At 41.4% G+C, this 17,839-nt stretch overlaps 2 protein-coding genes across 3 annotated transcripts; both read right to left on the reverse strand.

Annotated features, from left to right (window-relative positions):
* Nucleotides 1–694: 694 nt before the first annotated feature.
* dhx58 (DExH-box helicase 58) lies at nt 695–4,964 on the reverse strand. 2 transcript variants are annotated; one of them, XM_004071291.4, is made up of 12 exons: nt 4,831–4,964; nt 4,559–4,741; nt 4,271–4,475; nt 4,005–4,195; nt 3,823–3,936; nt 3,617–3,749; nt 3,351–3,536; nt 2,640–2,890; nt 2,224–2,535; nt 1,965–2,155; nt 1,788–1,887; nt 1,011–1,196 (listed from the first exon to the last, which is right to left on the reverse strand). In XM_004071291.4, the coding sequence occupies exons 2-12, from the start codon at nt 4,733–4,735 to the stop codon at nt 1,011–1,013; spliced, it is 2,046 nt and encodes a 681-aa protein (XP_004071339.1). In that variant the 5' UTR covers nt 4,736–4,741; nt 4,831–4,964. The 2 variants fall into 2 exon arrangements, with proteins under 2 accessions (XP_020560799.1, XP_004071339.1); XM_020705140.1 differs by lacking the exon at nt 4,831–4,964 and having other exon boundaries at nt 695–1,196; nt 4,559–4,735.
* A 1,022-nt stretch (nt 4,965–5,986) lies between these two features.
* kat2a (lysine acetyltransferase 2A) lies at nt 5,987–17,124 on the reverse strand. The gene is made up of 18 exons (XM_023957428.1): nt 16,821–17,124; nt 16,455–16,578; nt 14,380–14,525; nt 13,449–13,538; nt 13,179–13,360; nt 12,907–13,098; nt 12,709–12,815; nt 12,361–12,459; nt 11,333–11,469; nt 10,377–10,585; nt 10,164–10,290; nt 9,971–10,081; nt 9,717–9,860; nt 9,511–9,625; nt 9,392–9,428; nt 9,212–9,275; nt 9,062–9,146; nt 5,987–7,441 (listed from the first exon to the last, which is right to left on the reverse strand). Exons 1-18 carry the CDS (start codon nt 17,088–17,090, stop codon nt 7,248–7,250), a joined length of 2,433 nt encoding a protein of 810 aa, XP_023813196.1. The 5' UTR covers nt 17,091–17,124; the 3' UTR covers nt 5,987–7,247.
* Nucleotides 17,125–17,839: the final 715 nt, after the last annotated feature.

Raw genomic sequence — 17,839 nt, forward strand, 5'->3', positions numbered from 1 at the left:
ATTCAGTAAAAGTCAGCATTTAAGTAGAGTGGGGGGAGGAGCTGGTTGCCAACAGGAAAGGAAATGCAAACTGCTGGGGCCCCACAGAAAAAAAGGCCCCTAATGACTACAAAAGACTAACCCGGGTGTTGTGTTTTGTTATTATTCATTTATTTTATGTATGGCATTGTTTGTGTCTGTGAAACCCAATTTTGACCATTATCAAATTATTATTTTTTATTTAAGTTAGACTAAAATAGAATAGAATGGAATAGAGGCTAAAATGTTAGCACCATGGAGGCATACAGAACATAACAATTATAATGCAAGTGTAAACTTAGAAACTTAAGAGACCGACTTAAGAATGTTCTCTCAGGTTTGTTATCCAAGACTTAAATTAAACTAAAATGTATCTGGTTTTGACAGATCATCATTTTGTTGGTCCTTAAAATACAGTTTAAAAATTGCAAGTTTTTCATTTTTTCCCCAAAATTTTCAAGACCCCAATGAGCAATTTCTTCTGGAATAAAAACAGAAATTTGACTTTTTTTTTAAAAAAGCCGGCTCTTCTGAGGTCTTTTTTTGTTGTTGTCATTGTTCATCTTCAACAGTGTTCACTATGGTGTGACACATTTCCTTTGTGTCATAATAACATTCTTTTTGCAAGTTTGGAGAAAGCAGAAACTCAGAAAGTTACACAAAAACCAACACTGCCATCTAGTGGATATGAAAAGAACATTTAATTACAGAAGACTTGAGGCATTGTCAAGAACCTTGTGCTATCTTAGATGACCCCACCCTTACATTGAGGTGTTCTCCCTACCATGACAAAGGTGGATAAAGGTGGAAAGATTTCATGTAATCCATGGACATCAGTGAAGATCACAAATCACTGATGAATAAAGGTTCAGCTCACTGTCTAGTGGGTCTAGATGTGACACAGGTTCTGAACTATAAATAAAGCAACAGTTAAAATGTTTTATATTTAAATAAAGAAAATGGAAGGATGATCCAGGTGGAGCCCATCTGTCTCAGTCAAAGAGGTCAGGGTGGTGGTCTTGGCAGTACTGCTCAAAGTTGAAGTCCTCAACTGCAAATGGAACATCTTTCCACTTCTTCACAGTCATCCTTTCACCCGGAGTCTCCAGAGCAAAGTTACAGATGGCCATGTTTGGTAAAATGATAGCCTTCTTGTACTTCATCTGAAATCCCCATTCCTGGAAATCAACAGAAAAACAATAAAAACACGAACCGCATTAAACCACGGACTGTAGATGAGAACTGGACTGATTGGCTCCTCCTCCCTCGTGCTGCCCGCTGGCTCCAAAAAGCCAAAATCTCATATACTTCTAATGAGAAATAAACAACTATTACTCATTAGATTTGTCAGAATAACCACTCTGATTGGCATCCTGGTAGACTGTGACTTACCACAGTTCTGAGTTAGCTTACGTGTTTTGAAAATGGACTTTTCATTTTCTAATGGACTTTTTACATTTAATCACACCACTCTATATGTGAAACTCTATATGTGCCACTCTATATGAAACGGTCCTTCTAACAAGCTCACTTCTGATTGAGCAGTTGCCATGGAAACGTTGACTCAGACCGACTCGAACCAATCACTGCTTACTAACATCATCTGGCTCCAACATGGTGGCATCCATATTGTGAAAAATGGCGACTGAATTGACTTCATTTTGTTGGGAGTAAGCCGTTTTCTCTGGGAAACCTCAAACTCACTCCAGTTCTCTTCCACAGACGATGCGTTAAGCGCGGCAGAGTACCAGGATGTGTGGGAGTGTCACCTTGTTGCAGTTTCCATTGTTACAGCTGATTCTGCAGCCAGGCTCCCAGTCCTCGAAGCTTCTCGGTAGCACCACCTGACCACCAACTTTGAAGTGGTTCCTGAGAACAAACAGTGTCATTAGAGAAGACAATCATTCATTCATTTTAACCAAATTTAAAAAAATAAAAAAACTCACTTGAAGTCTGGATTAATGTTGACAAAGTGAGCTTTTTCCAGGAGTCTAATGTCGCTGCCGGAAGCCACGGGCTGAAAACAGTTGCGACACAACAAGCGGATGCTGGAAGCCTGAAAGCGAGCTCTCTTCTCCATCTTTTTGGTCTCCAAAATCTTGTTGATGATGACAGCCTCATTTTGAAGACTAGATATCTAGGTTTTAAAAAGTAAAGCTGAGCCACGTTGGCAGTTGCAACAAAGGCTTAAAATGCGTTTCTTACCTTTCTGCGAAAATCTTGCTGAGTCATCCTCTGCACCGCAGCGATGGCTTTGGCAGTCAGCACCTCCAGATCTTCGTTGATGCGCTCCCGCCGGACCTCCTTTCCGTCTGCACGAGCAACCACGGAGTACTGGCTGTCTACCGCTCTGGCCCGTCCGCTCGCCTGCTGTTGGGCGATCTCATTTGTGAGCAGTCCGTAGCGCACCACCAGGTTGCACTCTGGGATGTCCAGGCCTTCTTCAGCCACGCTGGTTGAGATCAAGAGGTTGAGGTCACCCTGGCGAAACCTGCGAATTGTTTCTGCCTGTTCGTTCTGCCATAAAGACATGAAATGAAAACCATTTTTAGCTTAAAACAAACACATCATTGAGGAATTGTTGTCATTTGAATATTCAAAGTTGATGCCTGGTGACACACCTGTGTCATGTAAGTGATGCCGTTTCCAGCACCAGTGAGGATGGCTGCTTTAACGCCTGCTGTCTGCAAGGCCCTGCTTTTGAGGACCCAGTCAAACAGGCAGCGGGTGCTTTGGCGGGTTTTAGAAAAGAGGATCCCTCTTGATTTGACACTAGGACCAAACTGTTGCAGCAGGACGCTCTCCAGCTTGGCCATATTTGGGTTCTCAAAATGAGAATCAGCTGCAAGTTTCCTCAACTCCACTTGATTTTCTGCAGGAAAAAGCAGATTCTTTTTTATGCTTCCTTGGACAAAGGAGGGAGATTTTTGACCCTAGAGCACTATCGCCGGGTGATTTTCACCTGAGCAAAACTCTTTACATGAATTTCAATATGTTGCGTGTCAAGGAGTCTGTACCAGGGAATGGGTGGACCAAAGTTTCCAGTATAATTTTAGTATTTTTGTTCTCAAATTCCTAATTTTTCTGTAATTTTTGAGCATGTTTTTAGGAACTTCCTGTTTTTCTTTTTCATTTTGTTACACTCAGTTGAAAATAAAAGAAAATGTATCATGTGCTGTCATGTTTTGATCTATTTTTTTATGACAAGTACTTTTTGTTGGGTATACTATATCGGGTAAAAATTACCTGGCAAAAGTGACAGCGTAACATTTTATAGCAAAAGTGTTCTGGGGTAAAGCTAAAACATGAGGTAAAGGATTAGGACCTCCCACCTTCAAAAAGGCCCAACAAGAAGAAGTCTGTTCCATCCATGGCAGTGGTGGTCTTTGAGTCATAGAACTCCTCCAGGGAGCGATATGCATCCATCATTCTCAGAGTGTCATTGATGAGCAGGGCGTCATTGTACTGTCTGAGGTGGAGCGCACACTGGGCCACCAATCTGTTGTTCTCTCGAACTCCTGCTCCAAAACAAACCCAAACGATGACGGTCTGAAGACGCAAAATGTTCATGGACATGCTTTACAAGCAACAGTCCTACCTCGCTGCTCCAAAATCACCACATCTGCTTCATACTCCTGTGTTCCACACTGTCTGAGCCTGGCGTCACGAGGAAGGTTCATGAAGTCGTGGATCTGCAGCATCATCCACTTTAGATGATCTCCAAGTGGATCCTGACAGAAACCCGGCATAACTATGTAGATTGGATTCTATTACTGCTTTGAGAAGTTGGAAAAACAGACTTACAGCGTGTCTTTTCTCCACAATGTCAAAGGTCTTGACGGGTCTGGGCACCTTCTTCATCAGTTCCGGCTCATAGTTTTTGGTCGACACTATAGCTGAGTCCAAGTTGGCGCAGATCTGAAGAAAAGGCGGCAACGATGAGCAGACAAAGCGGTACGTTTGATTGGTGATGTTATAAAACTGACCTCCAGCACATGCTCCACAGCATCCTCCAGGATCCTCGCTCCTCCGGTTCCCGGCGATGCGGTCAGACCCAGAATCTGTGGCAGCTGCCGTTCTCCTTTTAACTTTTTTTCCATGTAGCATCGCATCACTTTGTTGTAAACCGCCTCCTTGTGAGTGTGGTGGCACTCATCGATGATCAGAAGAGTAATATCTGCACAAAACCATAGTGGTGTTGTCCTTAATGGAGACCTACCAGTTATAAGGGATTATGATTGTAACCACTGACCGGAAAGCTCCACATGTTTAGCTTCCTCTTTGTCGATCAGAGCGTTATACAGAATCTGTGCTGTGCAGATGATCACATCGTTCCTCTGCACCACTTTCCCGAAGAAATCTTTCTCCTCACTCACTCCGCTGACCTTTATGAGGTTATAAAGGCTGCCCAGGTGAGGCTTGAACTCTTTGCTGTAATGCTGGTCAACTAGGTGCACCTAAAGAAGAACGCATCAAACCTTTGTAGTCCATAGCTTTATATCATTTAATAATAATGTCAGTAGAAAAGGTTTCAGCTTACCATGTTGACTAAGACGACCACTTTAGCATTTGCCGTGGTCTCCAGGTGCCGTTTGGCCACATACACAGCTGCTCGGGTCTTCCCACCACCAGTTGGCAGCCAAATGATGATGTTTTCTCCCTTCAGAGCCCTTTCTACCACCTCCTCCTGGTATTTGTACAGTTCAAAATCTGCCATCGTGCTCTGTGATGCAATGCCAAAGTCTCAAACTGTGCAGGACAGCAATTTATACTCAATCAAGGGAACTAGATCCAATAAGACCAAACGCTCACCTCCTTTAGTGTGTGCCAGACGTGAGAAAAGGCTTTTAGAGTCAGCAGGACGCCTGCAGCTTCACCTCTCCTTCTACGGCTGCTTAGATCTGCTGTTGGGGTTTTAAAGTCTGCTGTGTGACGTTTAAACTGGAAAACGAAAGCAAAAGTCAGCTGATCAGAGAAACGTAGCCCTGCTGAGGGGGCGTGTGACAAACAACACTTGGCATCCTTTCGGAATTGACATCAAAAAACGGAGTAACACTGTGCAAAAGAGGAACTTTCATACTCACTTTTGTCTGATATCACAAACCTGAATCCTGCTCATCAATGGAATCTCTGGTAGTTGTTTGCAGGGTGTGTTTTAAGCCACATAGACATCCTGGGTGTTTTGAATCTGCCCTCGCAGAGCCACCTTTTGTGACACGCCAGGAAAGCAAAACTCACAGCTTGTTTGAGCTGGACTGACTGAGTTCATCCTCTCTTTTCTTTTAGGTTTCATTTACTCATCTGCTTCCGGGAACAACACAACAACAAAAAGTACCTAAATCAACACAAAAAGCCACCAAAACCACATTTGAAAGAACTCACAGTGCAAAAGAATGTAAAAGAAAATGTTACTTTTTCAAAAACTGTATCAAATTCATTTTGGCATGTTAGTGGTTGAAAATAACATTTAAAACACATGAAAAAAGTGAAAAAAAAGAAAGATGAAGCAGTTATCAAGTGATGCACAGGATAATAGGCTGGAACCAACCCTCTTTGTGGTTTTAGGTGCGGTTCTGCAGATTTACAATAAAAGCTTAGTGCATTATGCATGAAGACTGTTTCCTAGGGGAGGAAATGAAAAACAAGCTTCACTCAGACACCAACTAACCTCATTTAAATCTGAATTGCTGTAAAAGCGTAATTGGTAGCTGCAGCACTGGCAGATTGGTCAGTTCAGACTTCTGTTATTCTTTAATGAAATAAAAACGACTATTAAGATATAGTTACACTTAACAGTGTAAAATCAGTTTGAGGGAAATTAAAACTGTAACCATATTAACATCAGAATACCTCTAAATTACTCATTTGGTGGAATAAACTAAAGGTTTTATGCATGCAAATGATATTTACATAAGTTTATTAACTGATAAAAATCTTTTTTCAGACACACAAAAATAAATACACAAGAAAGGATCAACTGTGCTGACTTTATTTGGTTTAGACAAGACTTCTGCAGCTGGAACACGCCTGGGGACTCCGAGTGACTCACGTTTATACATGTGTTTGTTGTCGATAATTATTCCCTTACCTGAGAGGTTGGAAACTAACAGATACAAAAAAAAATTAAAGCCAAATTAAAAAATGATATTACAGTAAATGTCATCAAGGTCTACAAAGCAGGAGCACAATACTAGAAAGAACCCTGAATGAAGCAACACATTTCATGAATTTGTCAATGTTTGTCATTGTTCGAGTACAAAACTGACTTGTGCACAAATATTAAGAATAAATAATTAATTAAAACAAAATTTAAAAAAACATTTGACAATAATTCCCTCGAAAGAAGTGGGAAATCTCAGGAAGCACGTCAACAAGAGAACACCTCGTGGGTAAGAATTAATTCAAGTACAAAAACAAAACAAAAATGAGCATTAGTAACAACAAAATTATTCTTTTTTTTTCTATAAATGTAAACTATCATGCATTTTTTTTTTACCACTTCAGTTTGTATTGTGTCTTTGTGAAAGAAAGCCAAGACCCTCACAGCTGCAGCTGAGTCGCTTTTCCCTTTTTTTTTTTGCCTGTGTAAAAAAAGTGCTAAAAAATCAAAGAAAATCACTGCCAACATGGTCAAATGTGAGCCGACAGAAACGGAGTGGAATGAGAACATGTTTGGCCCAAAGGAACAGTGTGATTGCTGCTGCAGATCCAAATATAGACAACAGTTTATTGGACTAATTAGGTGTTGTTTTTCCACATAAAGAAAGTATAAATAATAGAGCTACACTCAAAAAAAAAAAAAAAAAAAAAAGTCAGGAAGTTATTTGAATGAAATGACTGATTAAGGTTTTTCACATCCTGGAGACTGTCCACGACGTTCAAGTGTCTGTCAGTAACAGAAGGCAACATGGTTTTAGGTCCGAAGGTTTTTCTCTGAAATCCTGAACAAATACAGACGCAGACGAAACCAGAACAACCCGCTTATGTTTCAAATTAAAAGCAGAAACATCGGTGAAAGGTGGAGCAGTTCTTTAACTCGGACCTGAAACTTTGGTACACTTAATGTGACGTGAATTATATTCAGGTTTCTCCCATTGAGAACTAAATAAAAATGACAGATGACACTTGTGATGTCTTAACTGGCTCTCAGCCGTTTCTTCACGAGATTATTTTGCACTCGCGCCATTATTAACTCAGGTATGAGATTTGACGACTAGCAAACAGGATCTTCATTTGTCAATGAGGCCTCCATCTTTTAATTTGAAGTAGAAGAACTTCTCCAGGGTGTTGGCACACTTGCAGTACTCGCTGTCTGGAGGGTTGTACTCGCGACAGTTGCTGATGATTCGCTGCAGGTCAGCGATGAAAAGCTTCTTGGTCACATAGTATCTGTTTTTTAACCTGTCGGTCATGGTTTTCAGATCTGTGTGGATGAAATGAAGAAGCAAACAATATTTGAAGTTAAATTAGAAGGAAAACAGAAGATGGCTGTGTATAGAGCCTTTACAAAAAATGTAAACATCATTGAAAAGTATTAATTTCCATTAAAAATGTAACTTTCATGGAATATAGATTGGGGGCTTAGTGTTTAATTGACTTTATGTATTTATTTGCTTCATTTTACCAGTACATAATTGGGGTTCCAGCTCATAAAAAGCATGAAAACAGGATTTCAAAAACTACTGTGGAGAAATCTGCCCACATTTTGCACAACACGAATGTTTTAAACTAACTTTCCCCTAACTAATCGCCTACTAAACCTGCACAGGTTCCACAGATGTCATTAAATTGTCTCAGTTGGATTCAATGTGGGGAAGACTTTAGACTAGCCAGAAGACCATCATAGATCCCCTCCAGGGGTCAGCTACTAAAGGAGCTAAGGAGGCTGGCTGTTCACAGAGCGCGGTGTCCAAGCAGATCAACGGAAAGCTTTGTGGAAAGTGGCAGGAGAAGATGCACCAGTGAGACGACCTTGGGCTTCAGCAGATTATCAATAGGACAAAATTCAAGAACCTGCAGACCTCCAGAAAGAGCGGAATGAGGTGGAGGAACAGCTTTAAAAACCACCACATTCAGACGCTTTCAAGGGATGGGCTATAACTGTCGGGTTCCTCGCATCAAACCATCGGAGCCTGGACCAAGGAGAAGAAGAGCTTGACTGTTGGCCAGAGATCCAACGTCCTGTTTTGTGATAAAGGAGAGCGTCTTTCATTTGGAAACCAAGGTCTAAATGTTAGAGGAAGACTTGAGGAGCAGAACCCGAGCTGCTGGAGGTCCAGTGTGAAATCTCCACAGTGAGTCATGATTTTGGGCTGCAGCCCGGGTGTTGGTAATGATTGTTTCTGCTGAGGATCCGCATGGAGATGCAGATTTCATCCTCCAGCAGGACCTGCCACCTGTCCATGCGATTAAAGATTTGAATTTTTTTTCTTTTTGACGCGATCATAATCCCTGTCTTTATCTTTTTGCAAAAACTGACAAGTAAACAGTGATTTCTCCAAGTGAGTATTCCAATTTTTCTGTTTTCTGGGTTGTGAACTGGAACCCCAATTTATGTAAAAATAAATAAATATTGGAAATCAATCAAACAGTGGGCATTGAATCTTCTATGAAAGTTTAGAAAGGCATTATGGAAATGAATACACTTTTTACAAGGCCTGCACAATAAAGCACAAATTTATCGTTATCGCTATATGAAGCTGTGCAATACACATTTCGTAAAAGTCAGCGAAAATTGCGATAAATGCTTACCTTAAACAATCCTATGGCAGCTTAAAGGATTTAACAATTCAAATAAAATCCCTTTATGCATTTGACCTTTCATGTTAGATGCTCGCCTTTTATGTAGGCGAGGGTCATTTGGAGTATAATTTAAGGTATTTTGACTCTTATTTAAATTAAACTGTTTCCATGAAATGGAAATTATGTTTTGGGGTTTTTTGGTTGTTCATGTATCGCAAGTTTTATCGTCATGGCAATATTGATCACTAATATCACGAATGGCGAGGTTTCCTCGTATCGTGCAGCCCTAGTAGGCACCCACCAATAGGAAAGCGGATGATCTCGTAGTAATCCGGAGCTTCGGACTTCTTCACTGGTTCCATAAAGGGCCAGGCGTCTGGATGGGTCTGTTGAGGAAACGGTGATCTGATTGGTCTCCGTGCTTTTATTTTTGTCAAAAGGTCATCCTCACCTTTATCTGGGCCAGGAGGTTTTTCAGTGTGTTATATAGAACATCGGGGTCTTTCACCTCTTTACTGTGGAGGAACAAAATGTAACAAACAAACAAACCTGTTAACAAGAACATGAGGCCTAATCCACAACTATTTCTGAAAAAAATAAGAAAAATTGGAATTTAAGTTATTATTCTTACCTTTTGTCTTTGCTGCTGGGCTTCCAGCCTGTCTCCCCTGAAAGAAGTCAGTATTTGTTGGTGTTTTGACACCAGTGAAATTTCATGGAGAATGATCTTAAAGAAGACATAAGACTCACGGATGCCTGGAATGCTCTCCACTGGGATCTGCCGCACGCCCTCTTTGAAGCACGTGAGACCTGGGTAAACCTTCCTGATCTGACTCTGTTTCCTCTCAATTAACTTTTTAATAATCTGTTACCGCAAATCCAGCATCAAATGACAGTTAGAGAAGCAGACCAACACCTCAAAGAAAGCAGACGGTTGCCGTTTAGTCCTCACAAACCTCCTTCTGTCTCTTAATGATGTGAGAAAGCTCCGTGTAAGGAATTCTGGGGTTCAGCTCGCACTCCATCAGCGTCGCTCCCTCGTAGTCTTTGATGTATCCCAGGTATCGACTCTTGGCCACTTTGATGTCTTTGGAAAACCCCTGTGTGTGTGTGGGGGGGGGGGGGGGGGGGGGGGGGGGTTGAATTTGATATAAATATTTTAAAAAGGGAATGCAGGCAGGTAAGGGCAAAAGAGGTCGAAAAAGCAAACCTGCTTCTTGAAGTAGCCGATGGCGTACTCGTCAGCGTAAGTCAGGAAGTAAAGGATGTTGTGTTTGATGTGGTACTCCTTCAGGTGATTCATCAGGTGCGTGCCGTAGCCCTGTCAGCAGAGGCTGCAGTGTGACTTTTGCGCCACATGGATCTTTTATTTTTTTATTTTTTAAAAGAAAGGTTTTAAATACCTTTACTTGCTCGTTGGATGTGACGGCACAGAAGACAATCTCTGTGAAGCCCTGAGTGGGAAACATCCTAAAACAGATGCCTCCAATTACACGGCCATCTTTGATCAGGGCGAGGGTTTTGTGCTTCCTGTAAAAAAAGAGGAAATAACCAGTGCTATTGTCAGGACAGGGGGGTGGGACTGTGTCCCGTCTGCTTTGGAAACGTCCACTTACGGGTCAAACACCAGCCGTGTGATGTATTCCTTTGGCATGCGGGGCAACTGATGAGAGAAGACGTTCTGAAGGCCCACCAGCCACATCAAGATCTTCTTGTTGGACTTCTGGGAAAGGGAGTTTCCGATGACGTGGAACTCAATAATGCCGCGCCTCTCTTCCAGCCTGGCAGTCTCGTCTCGGGCGGCATTCGGTGTGAGGAGATTCGTCTGCGGACAAACGTTTAGCCGTTCAACTTTATGACGAAAACCCTCCTCTGATCAGAACAAGAGGACTGTATGTGGAGGGATACATTAGTGGTTTGGTTTAATAGATGGCCAGCATTCACTCTCTCATTTAATGGAATAGGATGAGCAGCTTTCTGATGACTAAACAGAACAACTTCAACTCTGAGCAAACTCATCAATCACTAAAACAAACGTTTAGAAAACAAACTCTGGTGTAACTACGTCTAATGAAGACTTAAAGACCCACTCTGATCATCTTCTGATCTATTTTCAAAGCGTTCCCGGTGGTCTTTTAATCAGTTATGTCTTTTTTAGCCAAAATCAAAAACCTGTGAGGTTTTCTAGGACATAGTCTCTGCAGAGCGGAAGTAATTCATTAGAAGTTTAGCTCTGAGTTGTGGACAGGACTGTTGGTGTGGAGCAACCCTGCCTCCTCCTTCCCCTCTGTGGAGCTCACACATGGAACTGAGCTCTTTTTCAAATATACATTTTTTTAGCTCCTGATTTACAATTTGAATAAAGAAATACTCAGAAGAGCAATTTTAAGCTCGATTTTCTTGATTAATGTCCTCCATCGTCAAACAAATGCCACAGGAACATGTTCAAAACACTATTTTGATAGGAGTGGGTCTTCCAAGACTACAAATGAAAACAGAGCAGATTTCTCCTTTGGTTGAAGCTTATGTTCAAACACGCCCAAAAATGGAGGGAGATGGGCGGTGGACCGACCTCTGGACCCAGCATGGCGGCAGGATCTGTGATTGTCATCATGACTTCGTTGACCAGCTCCATAGGAATGTCTCCCATCACACGGATCCGCTTGGCATCCTCCAGTGTTAGCGCCTCCGGTAGTTTCCGCTTCTCGCCTGAGCAAAAAACACAAAGGAGGTGGAGGTGAAGTGTTAACGAGAGGTTTTAGACGAGGACATTTGTGAAAGTAGCTGCTGACACTACTGTGAATGTCTGCTAACCGTTACAGGCACAACTTTGAACTTAAAAACACTGAATCAAACAACATTTGCAACAAATACAATAACAAATTGCCCAAAATTTGTTATTTAGAAAATAACTTCTTTAAAATTTGAAATTCTACAGCTTCATTAAAACGTACTCAAACAGACTTTGCTGTGTAAATATGCCAATACTAGATTTTCAGACCAAAAAAAGAATTTAAATCCTTTAATTTTCTTAAAATTCAACAGTAAACCTCATGTATAAATTCTGATTTTAGTTTACTGATCTTAAAATGATTTTCTTTGATAAAAAAATCTGTTAAAATGTCTTAGTACTACTTTGTGAAACTACAATTCAGCACCACTTGATAGACTGTTGGGGCATTATGGGTACTGTAGTCAAGAGCTGGGTGGAGTGACACAAGATTATGATGTATCGTTCTTGTATTTAATGTATTAAAAAACAGGATAATTATAACAATGCGGGTCACTAAAAATATACATGTATATTTTCATATTTATATATATGTTATATTTTGCTTTATGCGCTGCATAAGTCGTCTTACTTCCTGTATGAAAATAGACGGTTCTTTCTCTGTTTATTGATCTTTTGCTTTATAATTTTTTGCATCTTATGGTCTGAAAAATACAGTAAAGACATCAACACAGTAATATTCACATTTCCCTGTTCTGATTTTAATGAGATAAAAGACGTTTGTTTAGAATTTAATGTTACAACACTAAACAGACACAACATTCTGCTGTATTTGAATGCCGTCTAAACTGGTGGGGGCGCTTACAGACCTGGGATGGGCTCCACCCCTCCAGAGTCCACGGTGGATGAGCCGCCGCTCAGAGACTTGGACAGAGCAGGAGAACCGGACACTGCAGCCGGACTGATCACTGCAAAACAACACGCCAGCTCCTCAAGCTGCATCATTCTGTTTAATTAACAGTGAGAAGCATTAAACCCAAAGACACAAACTTGAAATATTATTCAAACTGAAGATCTGCATAAAAAAGGTGAACAAACATCTGTAAATGTATTTTCCATGTGTCTTCCATCTTTCAGGTCATCAAATCAATTGGAATAAATTGAGATCAAGTCATTTTCAATGTGTTCCTCTCCTGTCTGACCTCCTCCCTCCTCACCTGTCTGATGGCCCAACTGTGTGCCGTCTGAGGCCGGCATCGTGAAGTCGGCCTCCCAAATGGGGGAGTTCTCTCCATAGATTTCCTCCTCCAGCATTGACAGGAACCTGATGACACACATTCACTAATAAAGCGGGTACCAAAGGTCTTTGGTGGATCGGGAGTCCAGCAGCCACGCTTATGAAACTGGGTCCTTACTTGGGGAAATGTGTGAGGATAAGTGTGCGTTTCTCTGGCAGCAGTTTATCTTTCTCCACTCGGAACTTCTCCAGGAGCTGGCGCCGGGTCACCGTGAAGATGGACTTGAGTAAGTTTCGCCCAAACACCTGCGTGGTTTCGTAGCGCGGCAGGCTGTCGTTGCTCTGCGGGACGTGGCAGTAGCACAACCACCTGGCAGGCACGGCAAAATGAAACGGCGCTCCCTCAACATTGATCAGAAAACCTTTTTTGTTCTTCAACAAGCCACACACCTGGTGTAGTCCACTTTATATGGCGCCCCGTCTTCCTTTTGGGTGCGCTGGCGGTATTGCGTCGGCGTCTCGAGCTTCCAGTAGTTCAGACACAAAAGGAACATCTTCGACAGCTCAAACATGGTCTGCCTTTCCTTTGGGGCTAGGTGGCTAAACTTGTACTGAACAAAATTCAGAACTCCCTGTGAAAACAAAACAACACAAATCAGGTAAGAATGCTCAGGTTTTGCTAGCAGCTAGAGGATCTTGGTGAGGAGTTTCACCGTTTACCTGCTCAATGTTGGGCCTTTCAAAAGGAGGGGTTCCCAGAGATCCCTCCACAACAGGCTGGCTCATCTGAAGGATGCATTTCCTCAGCAGCTAAACCAGAAAGACAGTAATCAGAAAAGAATGTGAACAATACGTTTTTTGTTTTAAGGCAAGACAAGACAAAGCAGTGCGCAGGGATTAGAGCAGGGGAGACCAAACTTTTTTGCTCAAAGGCCAAAAGGGCGTAAATCTAAATGTGATCCCGGTCCGTGGGCCAAATTCAAGACTTTTTTGCAAGTCATGAAATAAAAGAAGAGAATAAAGAATATAGTTTAGGTTATTTATTTGTATTTAGTATTTTTCAAGGCAACACACATTAGTGAGACTTAAAAGTTAGTAACATTTTTCTTTGAATCTCTCTCGATCTCCCACTCTCGGCATTTAACGCCGAACCTTCGTAGCTAGCCAACGTGGCGCTGTCCCCTGCTGCCGAGGGCATCTTGAGGGTGGCTTGCTGTGACAAAAGTTTAGATTGGAACTCTCTAGAATTTGTCTTTTGCGCCTCACCTTTGTGTTTGGATAAAACTGCGTGTTTAGTCTCGTAGGGTCGGCGTATATTGTACTCTTTAAGTACAGCCACGGACTGCTGACAAAGAAGACTAACAGCCTGAGAAGAGATTTCTGGAGAAAAATAATCCTCCTCCCATATTTGTTTAAAATGCCTCTTGTCCGTTTGCTACTTCCGTTGTCGCTCCATGAATGAATAGAAGAGGTTAAGGGGTTTTAACTGAACACTCCGTGGCCTCTACAGGCTTGGTGGGCCAAAAGACGACCTTTGCTGGGCCATATTTGGCCCCCTTGGATTAGAGAATAAAACATCAATTTGCCCCTCACCACTTCCACCCAAACGCTCAAAAAAAACACCCCAAAACCCATAGAACCATAACGCTACCTTGAAGAGGTAAAAGTACACTTGTTTGGTATCAGTGTCCTCCTCTTTGTGCACAGACATGAACAGGTTCTCCACGTCAACCACCATGCCCAGCAGCCTGTTGATCTCCTCCTCAGACACATTCTCCAGATGAGACACGTGCTCCGCTGCAAAACAATTACCGTACAGTCAATGCATATGTTCTACTGGGATCTCTTTATATTTTCAAAATTGTACTGAAGTTTGGGGAAACGTAGAAATCTGTAAATACTGCAAAAAAGAGCTATCAGAACAATTGACGTACTAGTTTTTAAAGAGATTCTTCTCTTTCAAAAACAGTTCAACTTAGAGCAACATTGTAAAAGTATTTTAAAAAGATGTGTGCAGCTAATACATTCTCATCACCACATGTGGCTCTTATTCCCCTTCATTGTGGCTCTTTGGCTAAAGTAAAAAAAAATTCATTTGAAAAAGTAACTTTATAGTAAAAAAATAATAATTAAGTAGTAACTTAAAGAAAAGTAAAATAGACAACCTCAAACTCTTTTCAAACAGGCCAAAGACAGTACGTAACACAAGTCAAACTAAAACATTAACTAAAAACTGAAACACGTTGAGCGCCGATAACCACAGAAAATCAATCGGAGGTCACCAAGCACAACCAGAATTTAGAAGCACTGGATTATAAAGCAGATTTTTTAATTCTTTTAAAACAATTCTTATTGATTTTAAGTGTACGGTACCTTGTGGTTTGAAATATACAATAAGGGTTACTTATTTAGCTCTTATTTAAATTTAGTTTGTTCGATTTACTCTTTTCTGGCTGAGATGGACCCCCAATGGTAAAACAAAGTGTGTGACATTACACTACCAATAAAAACATTAGCTGCTTTGAGAGGATCCTTTGTCTAAGGTGTCCTTTATTGAAAGGAAGTCATATGAATCTCGGCCAAAAGTTATACACCATTTCTCATTTTTCTTAAAAACAAACCCAGATATTTTCTCTTTGTTTATGCATAAAAACAACATTATATATATGCTGCTGTCTAAGTATGTAGCCAACAAGGGGGCCCAAGTTTGGGTCCCCCTGTGCCGGTCCCCAGCCCAGATAAAAATACAGGGTTGTGTCAGGACGGGCATCAGGTGTAAAAACGTGAAAGTTGATTCAATGTGGCGACGCCTGAAGGGCTATGTTGAAAAGTGAACAACAGCAACAATAACAAAAATACCAACTAATGTCTTATTTTTTAAAAGGCTAAAGTAAGACTTTGTAGCTCCTACTGGGTTGTTGTTGGTTAGAAATCCACCAAAAGTGTTAAAAGGTTGCAGACCTCTAGACTACACTATATATATATACGTTTTATCTTCAAACTTGGAAAAACAACTATACATGCATGAATATTGCACCAGAATAATACTGACTGTAAACATGACGCACAATATTAACCGCAATGTTCATTCTTAAAAACCAATTCCAGTAAAAATCTTGTTTTTGGTGTTTTTAACATCTTCTTGTAGCGTTTTTTCTCGTAATGGAGGACATAGATAAAGGAAATTAAGATTTAAACTGAGTTTCTGAGTATTTCTTCATTCAAATTGTGGTAAATCAGGAGCAGACGAAAACATGCCGTTGGAGAAAGCTTGTAATTGCTGCTGTAAGGAGAGCGCGGACACAAAGGGATGATGGGAAATGCGAGCAGGCTCAGTCCGTGCCAACAGTTCCACCCAAAACTCAGGTGGGTTTCTAATGCACGAACACGGCTCTTCAGAAACGATGTCCTAGAAACCCAAACGTTTTTTGATTTAGGCAAAATCTGCCTTATCATAATTACATCAAAAGATAATTGGAATGAGACTTTAAAGTCGCAGTTTCTGCACAAATTTTGCCATTAATCCCAAAGCCAGAGGAGGAACAACTAGTTTATTTTCTGACTATCACAGTAATGATGGGCATGTTTGCAAAGGGCAAACCGTGTATCTTGTGCAGAATCTGTAGTGTCGTCCCTCAGACGCATTAAACAGTGTGATGAGCCCTTCAGCGGTACTGATCTCCTGTTCTTAGTCAGTGGTTTAAATGGAGGCTGAATAGTTGGTACCCAGAGCATGTCCACAGCTGCGGCAGGGCTCGCTCAGGCTGGCTGCTTGCTGCTGCAGATCCAGACGGGTGGCTGACGGTGGGTTTGGGTTCTTCCATCCGTTGCATTTGCATGTGTCATTGGCCTGAGGACGCGAAGCACAAACAGTGAACGGCTATTCAGCGGCCGCAATGACTAACGGATCAATTACGCTAGCTGATGGGTTTGGCTACAGATTTGTGAATATAAATTATTTTTACAACAGTCGATGGAGGGGAATTAGTTGACGTTGCTCCACTTCTACTTTGTGCTCTAAACATATATTTATAAACGCTAATAAATCTCAAGACGGCTCTGTTGTGAACTTTGGCTAGCTACATTAGCTACCTTGCATGCGGAGAACACGCCAAGTTTCTCCAGCTTTTTCGCCCGTGGGAAAGCTCGAACTTGGGCTTTCTTCTGGCTAGCGCGCTGTTGCTGGCTGAGTCCTGGCCTAGCCGGGTCGCTATTGCCCGACCCGGAGCCTGTTGCAGCATTACCGGACCCAGCTGACCCAGCGGACTGGGTCTGTGGAAGCCGGGGTTGTGAGGCCTGCGCTGCCGGGTCCGACATATCCACGCTGCTGCTGGAGACTTCCTCTGTTGCCGTTGATCTCATCTGGTGCCTTCAGGTTCCGGGCAGAAAGCTGGATTTTACAAACACCAAAAGCTAAAAATTCAAATAAAAAATGTACACAGCATTAAAAGCATATTGTTTTAATCGTGAGTGAATAAAAACCTAAAATAAAATATTTACTATTTGAAAGGATCATTTGGCTATTTCTGGAAATTTTAAATGTACAGGTTCCCAGTACTGTAGTAAAGCGGTGTAGTGTCCTCTAGTGGAAAAACATGAAAGCAACACGTAACAAATGTTAGGCTCTATGTCAAGCTGTTCTAGAATGAAATCGGCATCCTTGTTTTAAGCCCAACTAGTAATGCCAAAAGTACAATTATTTAAAACGAAATGCCATAAATGTGAACTAGTTAACTAGTAATGTTTAGAAATATGTACTAGTTTACTAGTGGGCAATACTTGTGCTTACTGGTTGGTTAGTGACAATCTAAAAAGTCAACTGGTTAACTAGCTGCATACACATTTTCTACAGCTCCACTAGTAAGGCTCTTGTAAAGCTCACTAGTTAACTAGTGTGACCAAAATGTTTACTCCCAAACTCTGATCAATTTTTCCATTCCACATTATATATATATATGCACACACACACAAAAGGACAGACCCAGTTAACTGTAATGCAGAAGCTGTTTTTCTGGAGTACCTCTGCTATGGTCCACCTAGTGACCGTTTTAGGTATTGCAACTATGCATACCTCAATGAAGACTTTCAAAATTAAACACAATTATTTATGG

The sequence above is a fragment of the Oryzias latipes genome, chromosome 8, assembly GCF_002234675.1.
Source record: "Oryzias latipes chromosome 8, ASM223467v1".
Lineage (NCBI taxonomy): Eukaryota > Metazoa > Chordata > Actinopteri > Beloniformes > Adrianichthyidae > Oryzias > Oryzias latipes.